Source organism: Gigantopelta aegis, chromosome 15, assembly GCF_016097555.1.
Source record: "Gigantopelta aegis isolate Gae_Host chromosome 15, Gae_host_genome, whole genome shotgun sequence".
Lineage (NCBI taxonomy): Eukaryota > Metazoa > Mollusca > Gastropoda > Neomphalida > Peltospiridae > Gigantopelta > Gigantopelta aegis.
Window position 1 is genome coordinate 28,129,992 of NC_054713.1, and position 19,140 is coordinate 28,149,131.

The 19,140-nt window shown below is 38.5% G+C and overlaps 1 protein-coding gene across 1 annotated transcript in view; it reads left to right on the forward strand.

Moving 5' to 3' along the window:
* Positions 1 to 69: 69 nt before the first annotated feature.
* LOC121390133 overlaps positions 70 to 19,140 on the forward strand; it is a 129,967-nt gene continuing 110,896 nt past the window's right edge. Inside the window, exon 1 of the mRNA XM_041521875.1 lies at positions 70 to 417. Within this exon, the coding sequence (XP_041377809.1) occupies positions 402 to 417 (16 nt within the window). The 5' untranslated portion in view covers positions 70 to 401. The remainder of the gene's footprint in view (positions 418 to 19,140) is intronic.

Here is a 19,140-nt window from a genome sequence, read left to right on the forward strand (position 1 = left end):
TGAAAGTCCCTATTTTATTAACCCGCTTATAGGATTTTAATATCTGTAATGAGACTTTCTCGTCAAAGGACATTAATAAATGCCTGCAGCCTGTTTGCCAGTCAGTTTCTACCCCTTTGTTAAACAAACAGCTTTATTAGATGTTGGCCTACGAGTTACGTCGTCCGCGTTTGTGACTGGCCCCACATAGACTGTCGTCCGCTGTTTACGTGGAGCCACGTTCGGCGAACGCCAGCCAGTGACCGAGTGAGTTCGGAAGCAATCTGTTGATTTGTCGTGAGTTGCCGAACGAAAGCATGTGAAGTTTAAATCTGAGTGAAAACAACACTTGACTGTGTGGATTTATTATCTCAGCATGTGGATACCCATGTTGTTTTCTTGTAGAAGACTTCACAGAGAATATGGAAACGTTGAACGGTAAGTGAAGTATTGTTTTTCACTTGTCAGTTTCAGCTGATGTCGTTTTCACAACGACAGTCACCTGCGCTTCGCGATTCGCTGTCAGGTGTGTGTATAAATAATGGATCACTTATTCAGTATTGCGCACTGTCGCGTGTTTGATGATCTCAGTACATGGTTACAGGTACACAACCTTTAGCTTAGCATTTGTTCAAAATACAAAAATAAATGTGTTAATGTTCAGCAAAACCTAATGGCAAATGCATTGATGCAACTTCATGAACTTGCAGTTGCAAGTACGCTGTTCTGCTTCTAGCCCTATCCTCACAATGCTGGAAATGCACATGCACGCACGCACTCACTCACTCACACACACACACACACACACACACACACACACACACACACCTTTGGCAAGTCCGGAGCCTTTGGGCCTCTAAATTTGCCTCCCCCCTGCCATGTATCGGACTGACAGAGCTCCCTCCCCAACACACACATATGCACACTTTCGGATACACTGTGGACCCTGAACAGTGCATTCCTAACCTCCCTCCCTTTACTTCCCCACCCTTTACTTTCCCACCTTTATATTTAATTAGTTTACTAATGTATACAGTACCTGATAATATTTCACATATATAAGTATATGAGTATGTAAAATTATTACACGTTACAAGAGATGTATAGTGTATAGTACATGAGTAATTTATAAAGTAATTCACAGTTATTAAATATTCAAAGGTTACTGTTCAAGTATTTACTAGCCTACAGTTATTGACAGTGTTCTACAATTATTATTACAATGTTTTATAATTATAAAACAGTGTTTTTACAGTTGCTGACATTGTTCAACAATTGTTTGAATATAACCCTCATAATGACATTGTATTCATTTTCGCTAGAGATTTTGTTTTTGTTGGGGAGGGGGGGGGTGTTTCACTAGAGATTTTGTTTTTGTCGGGGTTTTTTTCGCTAGATATTTATTTGTTTATATTTTCATTTATTAATTACTTTTGTACATGCAAGTGTTAAAGTGATATAAAAAAAATTGTCATCTGCTAAAGTGATTTTATTCCTATTTATATATTTGTAACACATTAAAATACAATATTGTAACACATTAAAATACAATATTGTAACACATTAAAATACAACATTATGCAATAGCAGTGGGTAGGAAGGTGCCAAAACATGGGGGGCACACTTTTATATTTAAACACTTTTACACTATTATAAAGCAAATAAAATAAAAAGCAATATATCTTAAAAGTGGGGGACCCTTGCTGCCGCCCCCCCCCCCCCCCCCCCAACTATCTACCCAGTGTATCTAGACAACTGAATCACAAAGTTTGAAATGTTTAAAGCAAGTTAAACCATATTTATTCAGAGTGGATTTATTTTTTACATTTTATTAAACTATTTATTACATTCATAATCATTTAGAATCAAATCATTATTTATTTTTAGTTTCTCAAATTTAATAAAATCGTAATTTGTTTTGTTTTTAAATTATTATTTTTAAAAAAAACAATTTTTTTTAAAGAAAATCATATCCATTTGGTTTAAAAGTATCAAGTGTTGTTGTCAGGAAAATAGCACTTGTAATTCAGACATACACAGCTGCTAATGAGTAAACACGACTCAAAGTTGTTTGCTTGGGTGAGGTTTCTAAGTTGATTGGGTTACATAAGTTTACAACCAGCAAACTTAGATTTGAAAATAAATAAATTACTACCTGTCTTTAAAAAAAACAATAAAAAAAAACAAGACATATAAACACCACGTTAGCAGCAGTACTGGGACAAATGTTTAGCTGGGTTTTTTTTTATTTTCATAAACATAAATTTATGTTAAAAAACATTTTCCACCAAGACATAGCAACAGTACTGGGATAAATGTATAGCTGGTGTGTTTTTTTAACAAAAATATTTATTTTAAATAACATTTTCTACCATCATTTAAACAACAACAAAAAAATCTATATATTTCTATGTATATATTTGATCCAGTTCTGATGCTAGTGAGTGTTGTGTTGTCTTGTTTTTGAGTGTTGTGTTGTCTTGTTTTTGAGTGTGTGCTGATTGATAGATGTGTTGTGTGGACTGCCTGGCCATTAATAAGGAAAGCTGACAGTGGGCTGGGCCGGACAGTTGATAATGTACTTCATTACTTGATCAGTTCCACCACTTGATGGAGATAGGAAATTAACCTGTCCTCCTGATGGGCTGTGTCAATTTGTCACTGTAAACCCTCCCCCCATTCACACCTACAGCCCCGGCCTTTGTGTTCTTCAAGCCTGGCAAACAGTAAAGCCAGGTCAGGCGTGTCAGTGTGGTGGTCATTCAACCATGACCCATGGTCAGGAAAGTCTTTGTAGTCTGTGGACATTCCTGGGGTCAGCCAGTTGTATACAGTATATCTCATGGGTGTAGAAAGGTGCCAAAAAGGGGGAGGGGAGCACACACACACACAGATATATATATATATATATATATATATATATATATATATATATTTTTTAAAATACATCCCAGTACTGACTTTAGCACAGTCAGCTTTAATAATCATTCACTGATTAGTGACTTCTCTCTCACCCATGATCCCATCACTTAAAGGGATGTACCTGACTTATGTTTCCTTCAAATATAGTGATTTAAATAATAAAATAACATTAAATATGTTTTATTGTTTGGAACACCAATGTCTATATATTTTCATTTTTTCACATAGATGTATGCAGAGGATGGGTTTTGGGGTCTACCCTCCCCCCCCGTCCCCACACACACACAAACAACTTTTCATTTTTTAAGTACATTTTTCTAGGGGAGCATGTCTTACCCCTCCCCTCATTTAAATTTCTCTTGTCTAGCTCCCATGCTAAAATTCCTGCATTTGTAGGTGCCTGAAACACACCACCGTTTGTTAAAATACTCATAATAAATCAGTTTTTAATGTCCTCTTCATGACCTGTTTTATGTAATGACATAATTTTCTGAGATTTATCGAATGATGTACATGTTATATATGATAATTGTGTGTATGGACATTTAATCCTTTCGATTCCATCCAGAACTTTTATTCTGAATTTTAATATTACCTATCAGTGATATTTGTATTTTTGGCACAGTTCTTTACACTGTTTTTATTTAACTCTTAAATTTTTATTGTTGCTCATCATGCACTTAAGTTTTGCGTTTACCATAGTTTGACCCCCAATGGCCAATGTATATTTTTTGCTGGGGTGTTGTGTCAATGTCTATTCTATTCTATTCTATTATGTATGGATATTTCTGGTGTCAGTCTATTCACATGGGGTTCACCTGACTGGTATACTGTTTGTACTACTGGTCACATTGTAATTTAACCCAGGCTGTTTACATACACCAGTTCTGGACATTCCATTGTACTTCACCAAATTAGCGTCACTTTTGTTGGGATTTCTCGAAACATGAGGAAATTACACAGTGTAAATAGTCACTGTGATGTATAGCATTAACACACACACACACACACACACACACACATATATGTGGGTTATTATATGTGGGTTATACAGCTGTATTGTACATATATACTTGTATATTATGTACATTTTGTAGATCTATTGTGTTCTTTGAATGCATTGTTTTGTGGTGATGATGTTGATTTATTTTTTAGTGTGAATTTAATGTATTGTTTGCCATTTAGTGTAAAAATGATGATGATGATGATGCAATTTATTTTGAGTGTCGTACCGAATTAAGATTCAAGTACATTGTCCTGGAGACTGGTTATTAATTGGTTATATGGTATGTTTAAGAGGTTAACATGTTAGTGGTAGATGTTGAGGTTAATGGGTTAATATGAGACTGGTTATATGGTAAGTTTTAGAGATTAACATGTTAGTGTGAGATGTTGAGGTTAATGGGTTAATAGGAAACTGGTTATATGGTAAGTTTTAGAGATTAACATGTTAGTGTCAGATGTTGAGGTTAATGGGTTAATAGGAGACTGGTTATATGGTAAGTTTAAAAGATTAACATGTTAGTGTGAGATGTTGAGGTTAATGGGTTAATGTGGGAGATACATTTGGAGTTAATGGTTTAGTGTGAGATGGAGGTTAATGGGTTAATGTGGGAGATACATTTGGAGTTAATGGTTTAGTGTGAGATGTTGAGGTTAGTGGGTTAATGTGTGAGATACATTTTGAGTTAATGGTTTAGTGGGAGATGTTGAGGTTAATGGGTTAATGTGGGAGATACATTTGGAGTTAATGGTTTAGTGTGAGATGGAGGTTAATGTGGGTACGAGTGAGGAGAGTGGGATGGGTTAATTGGTTAGCGAGAAAGATAATAGGTTAATGGGCTATAGTGATAATGGGATATAGAGGTTAATGGGATATAGAGGTTAATGGTTAGTTCAAGAGGTCAATAGTTAATTTGAGAGTTGAAGGTTAATGAGCTATAGTGTGTGATATAGAGGTTAACAGGCTAGTATGAAAGAGGTTAATGTGTTAGTATGAGAGAGGTTAACAGGCTAGTATGAGAGAGGTTAATATGTTAATGTGAGAGATATAGGTTAATGATTAATGGGTTAATATCATTTGAAGAGAGGTTATCAGGTTAGTATTACGATATATTTAGGTTAATGTGTTAATATAAGAGAGGGATTAGTGTGTGTGAGAGAGAGAGAGAGCGAGAGAGATGAGATATAGGGAGAGAGAGAGAAGAGATATAGGGAGAGAGAGAGAAGAGATGTAGGGAGAGAGAGAAGAGATATAGGGAGAGAGACAGAGAGAGAGAGAGAGAGAGAGATTGATTAAGGTGTAAATAAGAGTGATGGTATAATAAATAAAATCTGCAACTTTCATATTCTCAGTTAACAACAACAACACATACATTTTGTAAATATATGCATTTTACCATAGACAGGATAGCACATACCAGAGATTTTAATATGCCAGTTGCATTTTCATTCATTTCATTTCAACTTATTTTTGTGCTTATATCCAATTAAGGTTCAAGCACACTGTCCTGTGCACACACACCTTAGCTATCTGGACTGTCTAGGACAGTGGGTTAGTGGTTAGTGAGAGAGAAGAGGGTGTAGTGGTCTTACACCTACCCATTGAATCGTTAAAACTCGCTCTTGGATGGGAGCCGGTACCGGGCTGCGAACCCTGTACCTACCAGCCCTATGTCTTGATGGCTTAACGACGACTCATGATTTGTCTCATGCTGTGAGGTGAATTCAGTGTATTACGATTCTGCTATATTTACTCTACAGTGTAAGCTATGTGAGCGCTGTATTGATTTTTTTTTTCACCTAACAAGTAACAATTGCACCACTTGATTTGTGCAGTATAAAGAATGGCTTGCAGTGCTAGTCAGTGCATTTGTCAGACTATGTAATGAGTGTGTTCTGTGTCATCGTAAACTGCCCATTCATCTTGGGATTCATTAATTTTGTTATCTATACACACGCACCCCACCGGTCCAACATGAATTCTGGTTTTGAATTGTACAGAAATTAGCTTATATGTGCTGATAAAGATTTTGTTTAATGACACCACTAGAACACATTGATTTATTAAAGTTTGTTTTGTTTAATGACACCACTAGAGCACATTGATTTATAAATCATCGGCTGTTGGATATCAAACGTTTGGTAATTCTGACTCGTACTTTTCCCTAATGCAGCCATGAATCTTTTATATGCACTTTCCCACAGACAGAGAAGCACATACCAAAGACTTTGACCAGTTATGGTGCACTGGCTGGAACGAGAAAAAACCCAATCAGCTGAATGGAAGGAAGGAAATGGTTTAATTTAATGATGCACTCAACACATTTTATTGATGGTTATATGGCGTCGGATATATGGTTAAAGACAACACAGATATTGAGGGAGGAAACCCTCTGTCGCCACTTCATGAGCTACTCTTTCTGATTAGCAGCAAGGGATCTATTATATGCACCATCCTATAGACAGGATAGCACATACCACAGTCTTTGATGTACCAGTCATGGTGCACTGGCTGGAGGGAGAAATAGCCCAATGAGCCCACTGATGGGGATCGATCCCAAACCGACCGCACATCAAGTGAGTGCTTTACCACTGAGCTACGTCTCGCCCCCCAGCTGAATGGATCCACCAAGGTGGTTGATGTAATCACTTCAGGTGAGCATTCCACAGACTGAGCTATAGATCCCCCTGGACATTATGCTTTTAAATAAATGTTTCTAAGATGTATACATGTGTATGTGTATGCATATAGAGGTTTGTTTTAGTATGGGGTAAGTTAAGACATACTCTACATATAGATTCATTTTTTGATTGCAGTGTATGATTTTGGTTTAAAAAATTTAAGTATCATAAGGTCTCCCTGTATGCAAATCTTGAGAGCCCACCACCAACCCAGCAAGCCCTGCAGCATGCCTCCAGTAGAACAGAAGATACACTAGTTAAATGTTTTGCATAAAACCATGGAAAAGATCACTATTCAAGACTGTGGTTTCCCAGGATTTTGAGATATATATCGACTGTGTCATTTCGAAGAATCAATGTAATTTGTACAAATAACTTTTACAAGCCATGCAGGCTCATATCTTAGAGAGTTCTATATGATTTTTGCGAGCCTCTGGCTCACAGACTTTTCTCAAACTCGCACACTAAATAGTGTGATGGTTGATTTTTACACTCACATCCCTGTATATATATTGTAAGGCTGGTTGTGAATTATTTACAAGTTGATAATAGTTACATTAATTCTATGGGTGGTGGGTATCAACTAAATACATTATTAGTTCTGTACTGATCCAACTAGAGGAGATATTATAGGCTTTGTCTTTGTGTGTCTGTCCATCCGGCCATTCATCTGTCTGTCTATATCTGTCCCACATATAGTTTTCGCAGTATACTTCAAGATATTGAGATGAAAGTTTGTATGTACACATGTAGTTTTATCAGGTGAAGTTACGGATCAAGTTTGACATTCATGGGCATTTGCCAATTTTTGTGATAAAGTTATAGCCTTTGAACTTAGAAGATATGAACGTTTGTTGAGCTTGATATTTAGCAAACATAAATGAATAGTATTGCTTTAGCAGTATTTTGCAGAAATTCTTGATTATACAATGACATAACATACATGCATATAACTAATGTTTTAAATAAATCATTTAAAAACAAATCTTAGTACCATTGTGAAGTTAAATGTTGTATGAATACAGGGTTTCTAGAATTGTTTTTAATTCCACTAGCCATGAGATCAGTAATATTAAAAATTTACTAGCCCTACTTTACTTTAAGTTAATACAATTTTACTAAAGAATAGTTATAATCAGATATGTCACCTAAAGAGGGAGATAGAGCTTGAAAACACTAACATTAGGGGTTGGAGTGGGGTCAGTATATTCATATTTACTAAATAGATTAAACTGCAACATTTGACTCTTTTTTTTTTCACTAGCCGTCGGGCATGGCAATTGTAGTTATTTACTAGCCCAGCATTGAATATCACTAGCCACGGGAGTGGGGCTACCATAATCTAGAAGCCCTGTCTGGCATGGCAATTGTAGTTATTTACTAGCCCAGCATTGAATATCACTAGCCATGGGAGTGGGGCTACCATAATCTAGAAGCCCTGTCTAGCATGGCAATTGTAGTTATTTACTAGCCCAGCATTGAATATCACTAGCCATGGGAGTGGGGCTACCATAATCTAGAAGCCCTGTGAATATAACTTTTTCTAATATTGTATCATCTTTTGATGGGATTTTAATAAAAAAAATAATAACCCAATTTCTGGCTCAAAACTACATCAAATAACAGTGTGTTAGCATTTCTTAAAGCGACATATACTCTAGTTTGAAAAAACCTGGCATGTTTGTCTAAGAAGTAATGGTTAATGAGATAAGCTCAAGATATTTTTTACAGTATTTCCCTGTTTAAACATCTCAGACTTTAGCTTCTCTCCATTATAACCACCACCGACCTCGGTGGCGTCATGGTTAGGCCATTGGTCTACAGGCTGGTAGGTACTGGGTTCGGATCCCAGTCGAGGCATAGGATTTTTAATCCAGATATCGACTCCAAACCCTGAGTGAGTGCTCCGCAAGGCTCATTGGGTAGGTGTAAACCACTTGCACCGACCAGTGATCCATAACTGGTTCAACAAAGGCCATGGTTTGTGCTATCCTGCCTGTGGGAAGCGCAAATAAAAGATCCCTTGCTGCTAATCAGAAAGAGTAGCCCATATAGTGGCGACAGCAGGTTTCCTCTCAAAATCTGTGTGATCCTTAACCTGACGCCATATAACCATAAATCAAATGTGTTGAGTATGTCGTTAAATAAAACATTTCTTTCTTTCTTTCTTTCCGTTATAACCATATCTAAATATGTGTTGGATGTTTGTAGATTAACTAAACTTGGTGTCCATTGTTACGGGCTGAAACTACGGTCTGTGCCTTTAAGAACTCTGCTTGATAAGAGAACACCATTCATCTGCTACACCTACCAGTACAGGGTTTCTGTATCAAATAACCACTCTTTTTGTGTTCCCACAATAACCACTGTATACACTGCTCCGTGAAGTGGTCTCCCTTGAAACAAAGAGCACTTATAATAAATTGAAACTCTTCCTTGGTGTTTTGTTTAAAGGTTATTTTTCTTTGAAGGGAAATAAGAGCAGACATTTCTTTTTTATCTCACTTCTCCGAGATAGGAATAATCCCGCTAACCTTGGTGTTATTCGCTAATCGGGAATGATGCATGATGAGAGATAAATAAGTTTGTGAAATGCTGGCAAGTGTCTGCTTCACATCATCTAAGTGGCATTTGCTGGAGTTTCTGGTTCACGTTAAAACCTTTCATTCCTTTAATCGTTCTGCTGCTTGTGCTGTAAACTGCATCAGTATATCATCACAATATCAGCAGGAAAGTGGGATATGTCTGGCATCAGTGGTATATAGGAGGCGGAATTTATCGCTCAGTCGGTTGAGTGTTCGATTGAAGTGCTTGCCTCGCAGGAACGTACCACTGTGGTGGATCCATTCAACTGATTGGGTTTTGCTTGTTTCAACCAGTGCACCACAACTTGTCAAAGGCTATGGTATGTTCTATCCTGTCTGTGGGATGGTGCATATATAAAAGATCTCTTGCTGCTAATGAAAACAAAATGGAGCGGGTGTCTTCTCTAAGACAAAATGTCAAAATTATCAAATGTTGACATCCAATAGCCATTAATAGGTCATTGTGCTCTAGTGGTGTAATTAAACAAAACAAACGTTTGCTCGCTTGAGGTGCTTGCGTCGCAGGATCGAACTACATTGGTAGATCCATTGAACTGATTGGGTTTTTTCTCATTCCAACCAGTGCACCACAACTGGTATATCAGAGGTCATGGTATATGCTATCCTGTCTATGGGATAATGCATATAAAAGATCCTTTGCTGCTAATTAGAAAGAGTACCCTATTGCATGACAGCAGCAGGTTTCCTCTCTCATTATCTGTGTGCGTGGTCCTTAATTAATCATACATTGTATGTCTGATGCTGTATTTAACCAAAATTGCAATGTTTCGAGTGCATTGTTAAATAAAACAATCCTTCCTTCTACGACTGAGCTTGGTACATCCCAACCCCAGATAGGATGTAGTTTCAATCAGATCAAAGCAATTGTCTGCTATTGGATGTCAAACACTTCTTGTATAATTGTGACATATAATCTTAGAGAGGAAACCTGCTACATTTTTCCATTTGTAGCAAGGATAGCACATGCGTACCACAGCCTTTGATATATCAGTCATGGTGCACTTGCTGAAACACAAAATAGCCCAATTGGCTCACCAATGGGGATCGATCCTAGAGCAACCGCACACCAAGCAAGCACTTTACTACTGGACTACATCCCGCCCCTTCAATCAGATCACTTTCACCACTTGAACAAATATTTAATTAATCTGGCATAGCAATCTGCACAAAACCAATGCACAACACATTAGAAGAGTGTTCTTGAAGATGGCCAGGAATCCTGATGAAGTGGTTGGTAAATGGTGTGTGTACAGGATGGTAATTACCCCAATAGAGAAACGCTCACATTCTTCCATCACGTTCGCTGGTGTTGATACACAATAACAAGCATGGGCTGATGGTGGGTGTTTTAGTGCCGCCAGCTTTAATAGATTATCATCAAACATTCCTCATTAGCACTATAGATAACTTAACTGCGTGGAAGAACCTATATGTGTGTAGTCTTTTTTAGTGAGGCCCAGTGGTAAAGCACTCGCTTGATGCGCGGTCAGCCTATGGTCATTCCCCATTGGTAGACCCATTGGTCTATTTCTCATTCCAGCCTGTACATCCAATAGCCGATGATTAATAAATCAATGTGTTCTAGTGGTGTCGTTAAACAAAACTAACTTTAACTTTTTTTTATTCCCATCGTAAATTGCTCGCCTGATGCATGGTCGTTCTGGGATCAATCCCCGTCGGTGTGACCATTGGGCTATTTCTTGTTCCAGCCAGAGCACCACGACTGTTACATCAAAGGCTGTGGTATGTGCTGTCCAGTCTGTGGGATGGTGCATATAAAAGATCCCTTGCTACTAATGGAAAATTCGGTCCTGGACAGGAGATTGGCACAAATCAAACACTTGTGCCCAGGATGGACGTGCCTGAACCTTCAGTGGATATTGACATGTTAATAGAGTTTTCCTTCCTTCCTTCCAATGAGAAAAGTAGCGGGTTTCATCTCCAAGACTTCATGTCAGAACTACCAAATATTTGACATCCCGTTGGTGATGATTAATAAAGCAATGTGCTCTAGTGGTGTCGTTAGACAAACACGCTTGTTAATTTTGTTTCAGTGTGAGGGGCTGGGTATAGACCTAGTGATTTCCCTAGAAATTTGGCAAGGAATGGTAGACCAGACACTTTTGGGGCATTTTCACCATGGCGCTGATTAAGGCTAGATTGTGCTGCACCATGCTAAAACAAGCTAGGGAAAACACTAAGATCAGTTGGTAGAAAGAAAGAAATGTTTTATTTAACGACGCACTCAACACATTTTATTAACGGTTATATGGCGTCAGACATATGGTTAAGGACCACACAGATTTTGAGAGGAAAACCGCTGTCGCCACTTCATGGGCTACTCTTTCCGATTAGCAGCAAGGGATCTTTTATTTGCACTTGCCACAGGCAGGATAGCACAAACCATGGCCTTTGTTGAACCAGTTATGGATCACTGGTCGGTGCAAGTGGTTTACACCTACCCATTGAGCCTTGCGGAGCACTCACTCAGGGTTTGGAGTCGGTATCTGGATTAAAAATCCCATGCCTCGACTGGGATCTGAACCCAGTACCTACCAGCCTGTAGACCGATGGTCTAACCACTACGCCATCGAGGCCGGTCAGTTGGTAGAATGCATGCCTGTGATGCTTTGGTCGTAGGATTGAAGCCCCACTTTGAACCCATTTTCTTATTGTTTTTCCCCCCCCATGCTATATAACCAATACACCATGACTAGTATAATATTAAAGGTATGTGGTATGTACTATCCTGTCTGTGGGAAATTGCATATAATTTAAAAGATGTAGTGGGTCTCCCCTTGAAGGCTACATTGTGAGAAATTACCAAATGTTTTTCGACATGCAGTAACCTGCATGTATGTATGATTAATAATGCAGTGGGCTATTGTGGTGTTATTAAACAAAGCAGACTTTAGCTCAGGGCTGTTAAGTGTAGATCTATACATGTATTACCTACTGGAGGGAGGGAATGTTTTATTAAACAAAGCAGACTTTAGCTCAGGGCTGTTAAGTGTAGATCTATACATGTATTACCTACCGGAGGGAGGGAATGTTTTATTAAACAAAGCAGACTTTAGCTCAGGGCTGTTAAGTGTAGATCTATACATGTATTACCTACCGGAGGGAGGGAATGTTTTATTAAACAAAGCAGACTTTAGCTCAGGGCTGTTAAGTGTAGATCTATACATGTATTACCTACCGGAGGGAGGGAATGTTTTATTAAACAAAGCAGACTTTAGCTCAGGGCTGTTAAGTGTAGATCTATACATGTATTACCTACCGGAGGGAGGGAATGTTTTATTAAACAAAGCAGACTTTAGCTCAGGGCTGTTAAGTGTAGATCTATACATGTATTACCTACTGGAGAGAGGGAATGTTTTATTAAACAAAGCAGACTTTAGCTCAGGGCTGTTAAGTGTAGATCTATACATGTATTACCTACCGGAGGGAGGGAATGTTTTATTAAACAAAGCAGACTTTAGCTCAGGGCTGTTAAGTGTAGATCTATACATGTATTACCTACCGGAGAGAGGGAATGTTTTATTAAACAAAGCAGACTTTAGCTCAGGGCTGTTAAGTGTAGATCTATACATGTATTACCTACCGGAGGGAGGGAATGTTTTATTAAACAAAGCAGACTTTAGCTCAGGGCTGTTAAGTGTAGATCTATACGTGTATTACCTACCGGAGGGAGGGAATGTTTTATTAAACAAAGCAGACTTTAGCTCAGGGCTGTTAAGTGTAGATCTATACGTGTATTACCTACTGGAGGGAGGGAATGTTTTATTAAACAAAACAGACTTTAGCTCAGGGCTGTTAAGTGTAGATCTATACGTGTATTACCTACCGGAGGGAGGGAATGTTTTATTAAACAAAGCAGACTTTAGCTCAGGGCTGTTAAGTGTAGATCTATACGTGTATTACCTACCGGAGGGAGGGAATGTTTTATTAAACAAAGCAGACTTTAGCTCAGGGCTGTTAAGTGTAGATCTATACATGTATTACCTACTGGAGGGAGGGAATGTTTTATTTAACGACACACTCAACACATTTTATTTATGGTTATATGGCGTCAGACATGGTTAGGGACCACACAGATATTGAGAGAGGAAACCTGCTGTCGCCACTTCATGAGCTATTCTTTTCTATTAGAAGCAAGGGATCTTTTATATGCAGCATCCCACAGACAGAACAGTACATACCACAGCCTTTGTTACACCAGTTGTGGAACACTGGCTGGGTATTATGTATTGGTTTCATGTGAGTACTGAAGCCAGTACATGGTGGGTTTGATTCTCAGTATGTACAGCTACAAGTCCAACCCAAAGAGGGATCAGATGCTAGTGGAGATGTCCAACCACTACACAAACTCTGACTCTCACTATTAAACATACAGGGATGGGACGTAGTCCAGTGCTAAATGGTTCAAATGCCTCAAAAGTGTTTAGTGTACTATGCCTTGCTAAACACTACATACATAGCTATTGTGATACTCATTTATATGAAATGCTTTTGTGCCCTGAAGTCAATATGTTTTGCTATGGCAGTATTCTTGTAACGCTTCATTTCTCCTGCACTACGTATCACAGTTTCCTTTGTCATTTGAGGGGTGGGATGTAGTCCAGCTTGCTGCATGGTCGGTTTGGGATCGATCCCCGTTGGTGGGCCCATTGGGCTATTTTTCATTCCAGCCAGTGCACCACGACTAGTATATCAAATACTGTGGTATGTGCTATCCTATCTGTGGGAAAGTGCATATAAAATAACCCTTGCTGCTATTGGAAAAATGTTGCGGGTTTCCTCTCTAATACTAGATGCCAAAATTAACAAATGTTTGACATCCAATAGCCGAGACCGGCCTCGGTGGCGTCGTGGCAGGCCATCGGTCTACAGGCTGGTAGGTACTGGGTTCGGATCCCAGTCGAGGCATGGGATTTTTAATCCAGATACCGACTCCAAACCCTGAGTGAGTGCTCCGCAAGGCTCAATGGGTAGGTGTAAACCACTTGCACCGACCAGTGATCCATAACTGGTTCAACAAAGGCCATGGTTTGTGCTATCCTGCCTGTGGGAAGCGCAAATAAAAGATCCCTGCCTGTCGTAAAAAGAGTAGCCTATGTGGCGACAGCGGGTCTCCTCTAAAAACAGTGTCAGAATGACCATATGTTTGACGTCCAATAGCCGATGATAAGATAAAAAATCAATGTGCTCTAGCGGCGTCGTTAAATAAAACAAACTTTACTTTTTTCCAATAGCCGATAATTAATAAATCAATTATGTGCTCTAGTAGTGTCATTAAACAAAACAAACTTTAATCATCCACAAATTTCAAACGTTGCTGATTGTTATATATATGTTTTATACTTATAGTATTGTACATGTATATTTAATTGTACTGGCCTCGGTGGTGTAGTCGTTACGCCATTGGACTTGAGGCTGGTAGATACTGAGTTCGTATCCCACCTGAGGCAATGGGGGATTTTTCATGCCAGTACTGGCTCCATCCCAGAGTGAGTGCACCGCTTGGCTCAATGAGTATGTGTAAGGCCACATACACCGAGTTTCACCCACTTCACAGGTGCGATTATGGGTGTGTCTCCCGAGTGTATGACCTCACATGGGGGATGATTACCCAGTATGCACTACAGGGCTCTAGTGATACGGAGATAGCTCAACTGATAGCAAGTGTGGAGCACTGCCCTGTTAATTAAGTAGTCCAATACCAAAATAGAAATACTGCATCTTCACCATTCATCTCATCATAATTCATGTTTGTAATGTCCAACAAAATACGTGTTTGTCTCTGTGTTAAATGTTAGTGGCATTTAAAAAAACATGGGTGTGCCCATTGGGATATTTCTCGTTCCAACCAGAGCGCCACGACTGGTATATCAAATGCCGTGGTATGTACTATTCTGCCTGCATGTGGGATGGTGCATATAAAAGATCCCTTGCTACTAACGAAAAAATGTAGCGGGTTTCCTCTCTGAGACTATATGTCATAATAACCAAATGTTTGACATCCAATAGCCAATGATGAATAATTCAATGTGCTCTTGTGGTGTCGTTAAACAAAACAAAATTTAACCCCCCCCCCCCAAAAACCCCAAAAAAACCCTATAACTACCAGTACTATGCTGAACAGTTCAAAATTCCAATTGCCTTATGCCCATGGCAAGTAGAATGTTAGTGTAGAGCAAGTAATTAAGTTGACTGCATATATGCCCGATGGCCACTGATACACCTATCTGTATTGCTGAACTGTTTTTATTTATTTCTCGATCTGTCTCTGCTCTTTGTTATGAATAAAACATGTAAAGTTCCATTGAACTGCATTTAATTAGCACATAAATGTTGTCATAAAAATTGGCTGTTGAAGGTCGACTTGACATTATAACCTCAAAAATAAACTCAGTTTTAAAAAAAAAAAAAATCCTGGCTAGACAAGAAATTGCATAGTTTATATTCACACAATATTGAATGGTATTCAGCTGCAGGTACTGGCCTCAGTGGCGTCGTGGTTAGGTCATCGGTCTACAGGCTGGTAGGTACTGGGTTCGGATCCCAGTTGAGGCATGGGATTTATAATCCAGATACCGACTCCAAACCCTGAGTGAGTGCTCCGCAAGGCTCAATGGGTAGGTGTAAACCACTTGCACTGATCAGTGATCCATAACTGGTTCAACAAAGGCCATGGTTTGTGCTATCCTGCCTGTGGGAAGTGCAAATAAAAGATCCCTTGCTGCTAATCAGAAAGAGTAGCCCATGTAGTGGCGACAGGGGGTTTCCTCGCAAAATCTGTGTGGTCCTTAACCATATGTCTGATGCCATATAAGTGTGTAAATAAAATGTGTTGAGTGCGTCATTAAATAAAACATTTCTTTCTTTCATTTCAGTTGTCAGACAACAATTAAGACTATAATAGTGAATAATCACTTTACATTTGTACGTTTAAGCTTTGTACTTTTAATTTTGAACTATTTTGCAAATAAAATTAACCTGCTGGGAAGGAAGAAATGCTTTAGTTACCGAGACATTTTAATTAAAGTTTTGTTTTGTTTAACAACACCACTAGAGCACATTGATTTATTAATCATCGTCTATTGGATGTCAAATATTTGGTAATTTGTTGACGTCTCATTTTGCTGTTAGCAGCAAGGGATCTTTTATATGCACCATCACACCGACAGGATAGCACATACCACAACTTTTTATATACCAGTCGTGGAGCAAATGACCCTTTTACCACTGAGCTGTAATATATAAAGTAAAGTTTGTTTTATTTAACGACGCCACTAGAGCACATTGATTTTTAATCTTATCATCGGCTATTGGATGTCAAACATATGGTCATTCTGACACTGTTTTGTTTTAGAGGAAACCCGCTGTTGCCACATAGGCTATTCCTGTACGACAGGCAGCAAGGGATCTTTTATTTGCGCTTCCCACAGGCAGGATAGCACAAACCATGGCCTTTGTTGAACCAGTTAAGGATCACTGGTCAGTGCAAGTGGTTTACACCTACCCACTGAGCCTTGCGGAGCACTCACTCAGGGTTTGGAGTCTGTATCTAGATTAAAAATCCCATGTCTCGACAGGGATCCGAACCCAGTACCTACCAGCCTGTAGACCGATGGCCTAACCACGACGCCACCGAGGCCGGTGAGCTGTATATATGTCCCTCTCCATATTGGGAATAAATTTATGTGACCTTTATGTTCCCAAATTCAAAAGACAACCATAATTTCCTGTTCATACATATGTAGAAATATTAATGACCATAAAAAATATCTTTTTTAAAGGTTAATTTTCATTATTTAAAGATTGTGTTGTGTCGAGGTGGGGGTGGGGGCTTAATGAAATTTTATGGGGAGGGGGATATTTTTTTGGATCACCTCACACTATTATCTCAGAATCCTTGTTTGAGGATGTAAAAATCTTTACTGGCAATATATTATTCACAGGTAAAATAAATCTATAGTGAAAAAAAAAATGCCAGCTAGGCTATAGAGTAGCTGTAACATGAAACCCGACTATGTATTACTTTGTTACCATGGTGACCAGGTAGATTGATTAATACTGTTTAATGGCAGGATTGACGTCTTTATGTCTGTGTTTAAAATAGATTGTATCATTTTAGATGGAGTATTATAGTTATTTTTGTTTTTGTCTGCATACCAAAAAAAGAAAGATATTCCCATGTTTTTAACGTGTGGAGATTATAAATAGTGTTTTCCCTAGCTTGTTTTAGCATGGTGCAGCACCATGCCTCAATAGTCTAGCACCATCTTGCCTTAATCAGCGCCATGCTGCCCAGAGATTAAACAAGCCTTTTTCAGTAATTAATTCTAAAATTGCCTTTATAAAACACCCAGAAAGGTATCATTAATTAATAAAGTATGCCTTTTATATCTTTCGCCATTCAATTATTAAAGCAAGCACATAAATTACATTAATGTTTATTTTAATTATTATTTTTTGTATTTTTAATGAAAAACAAGTGCCCGAAAATGGTGAAAATGCCCCAAAAGTATTTGGTCTACCATGCCTTGCCAAATTTCTAGGGAAATCACTAATAAATGTATGATATATGTTCACTTACATGTATACAGTCCAACCTACTTATAATGGCAGTTAAAAGTCGTCTTTAGAGCAGGTTTAAAAGAAAAAAAGAAATGCTTTATTTAACGACACACTCAACACATTTTATTTACGGTGATATGGCGTTAGACATATGGTTAAGGACCACACAGATTTTGAGAGGAAACCTGCTGTCGCCACTTCATGGGCTACTCTTTCCGATTAGCAGCAAGGGATCTTTTATTCTATGCCAGTTCATCATTTCCCTGTTGTCACAAACGGAATATAAAATGTAAACATCATCTACTTTCATTCCAGCCAATGCACCACGACTGGTATACCAAAGGCCATGGTATGTGCTATCCTGTCTGTGGGATGGTGCATATAAAAGATCCCTTGCTATTAATGAAAAAATTAAGTGGGTTTCCTCTCTAAGACAAAAAAATTACCAAATGTTTGACATCAAATAGCCGATATGATTAATAAATGAGTGTGCTCTAGTGGTGGTGTTAAACAAAACAAACTATAACATCACCCACTTGTATATACATGTATAAGGGAGGATTATACAGTAGGTAGTTATATGCCAATTTATCAGTCACCTGTTGTCGCAAATGGACTATGAAATGTAAACATCATCTGCATATACATGTACATTATAGTCCGAAACATCTGCTGTCGGTGGAGTTTGACAAACTCAGTTGATGACAGATGCGTCGGACTACATGTACATGTATAAGAGTGTATAGGAAATATTGTATTTTATGGCAGGTAGATGCTTAATACAGGTGGCTAATGGATGGTCACTTGAACAGGTTTCACGATAGATCACCAACATATAGACAGGATTTTATAGTGGGGTAGGGGGGAGTCTAACACTGTCTTTTACATGTGTTACAGGCCACAGGCTTAGGAGGGGAGCATACACACACACACACACACACACACACACACACACGCACACACACACGCACACACATCACTAGCAATGTCAAGGTTGGGGTGCCTTGAATCATTGAGATAAATCGAGAATGGTCGTTCAGGTTACCACATGTCAAGAAAGCCATGAATGGTATTTCGTTCTCCACAAAATCTTATTTAAAAACAAAACACTACACCACCTAAATTTTGATGAGTTGAGTGCTGTTTAGATACCCATGTATACAGTATCACTACAGTGAGAAAAGTGACACGAAAAAGTGACAAAATATCGATGTGTATGTGAAGAGATTTTATGATAAAGAGATTTTACGATAATAATTTACATACAAATGTGTCTTCACCTATAGGTTACTGTATTTTGTGGTAACCTGTACCTGGATCACCAAACACATTGCTTACCCCTGTATTTCGATGCCTGCATGTTATA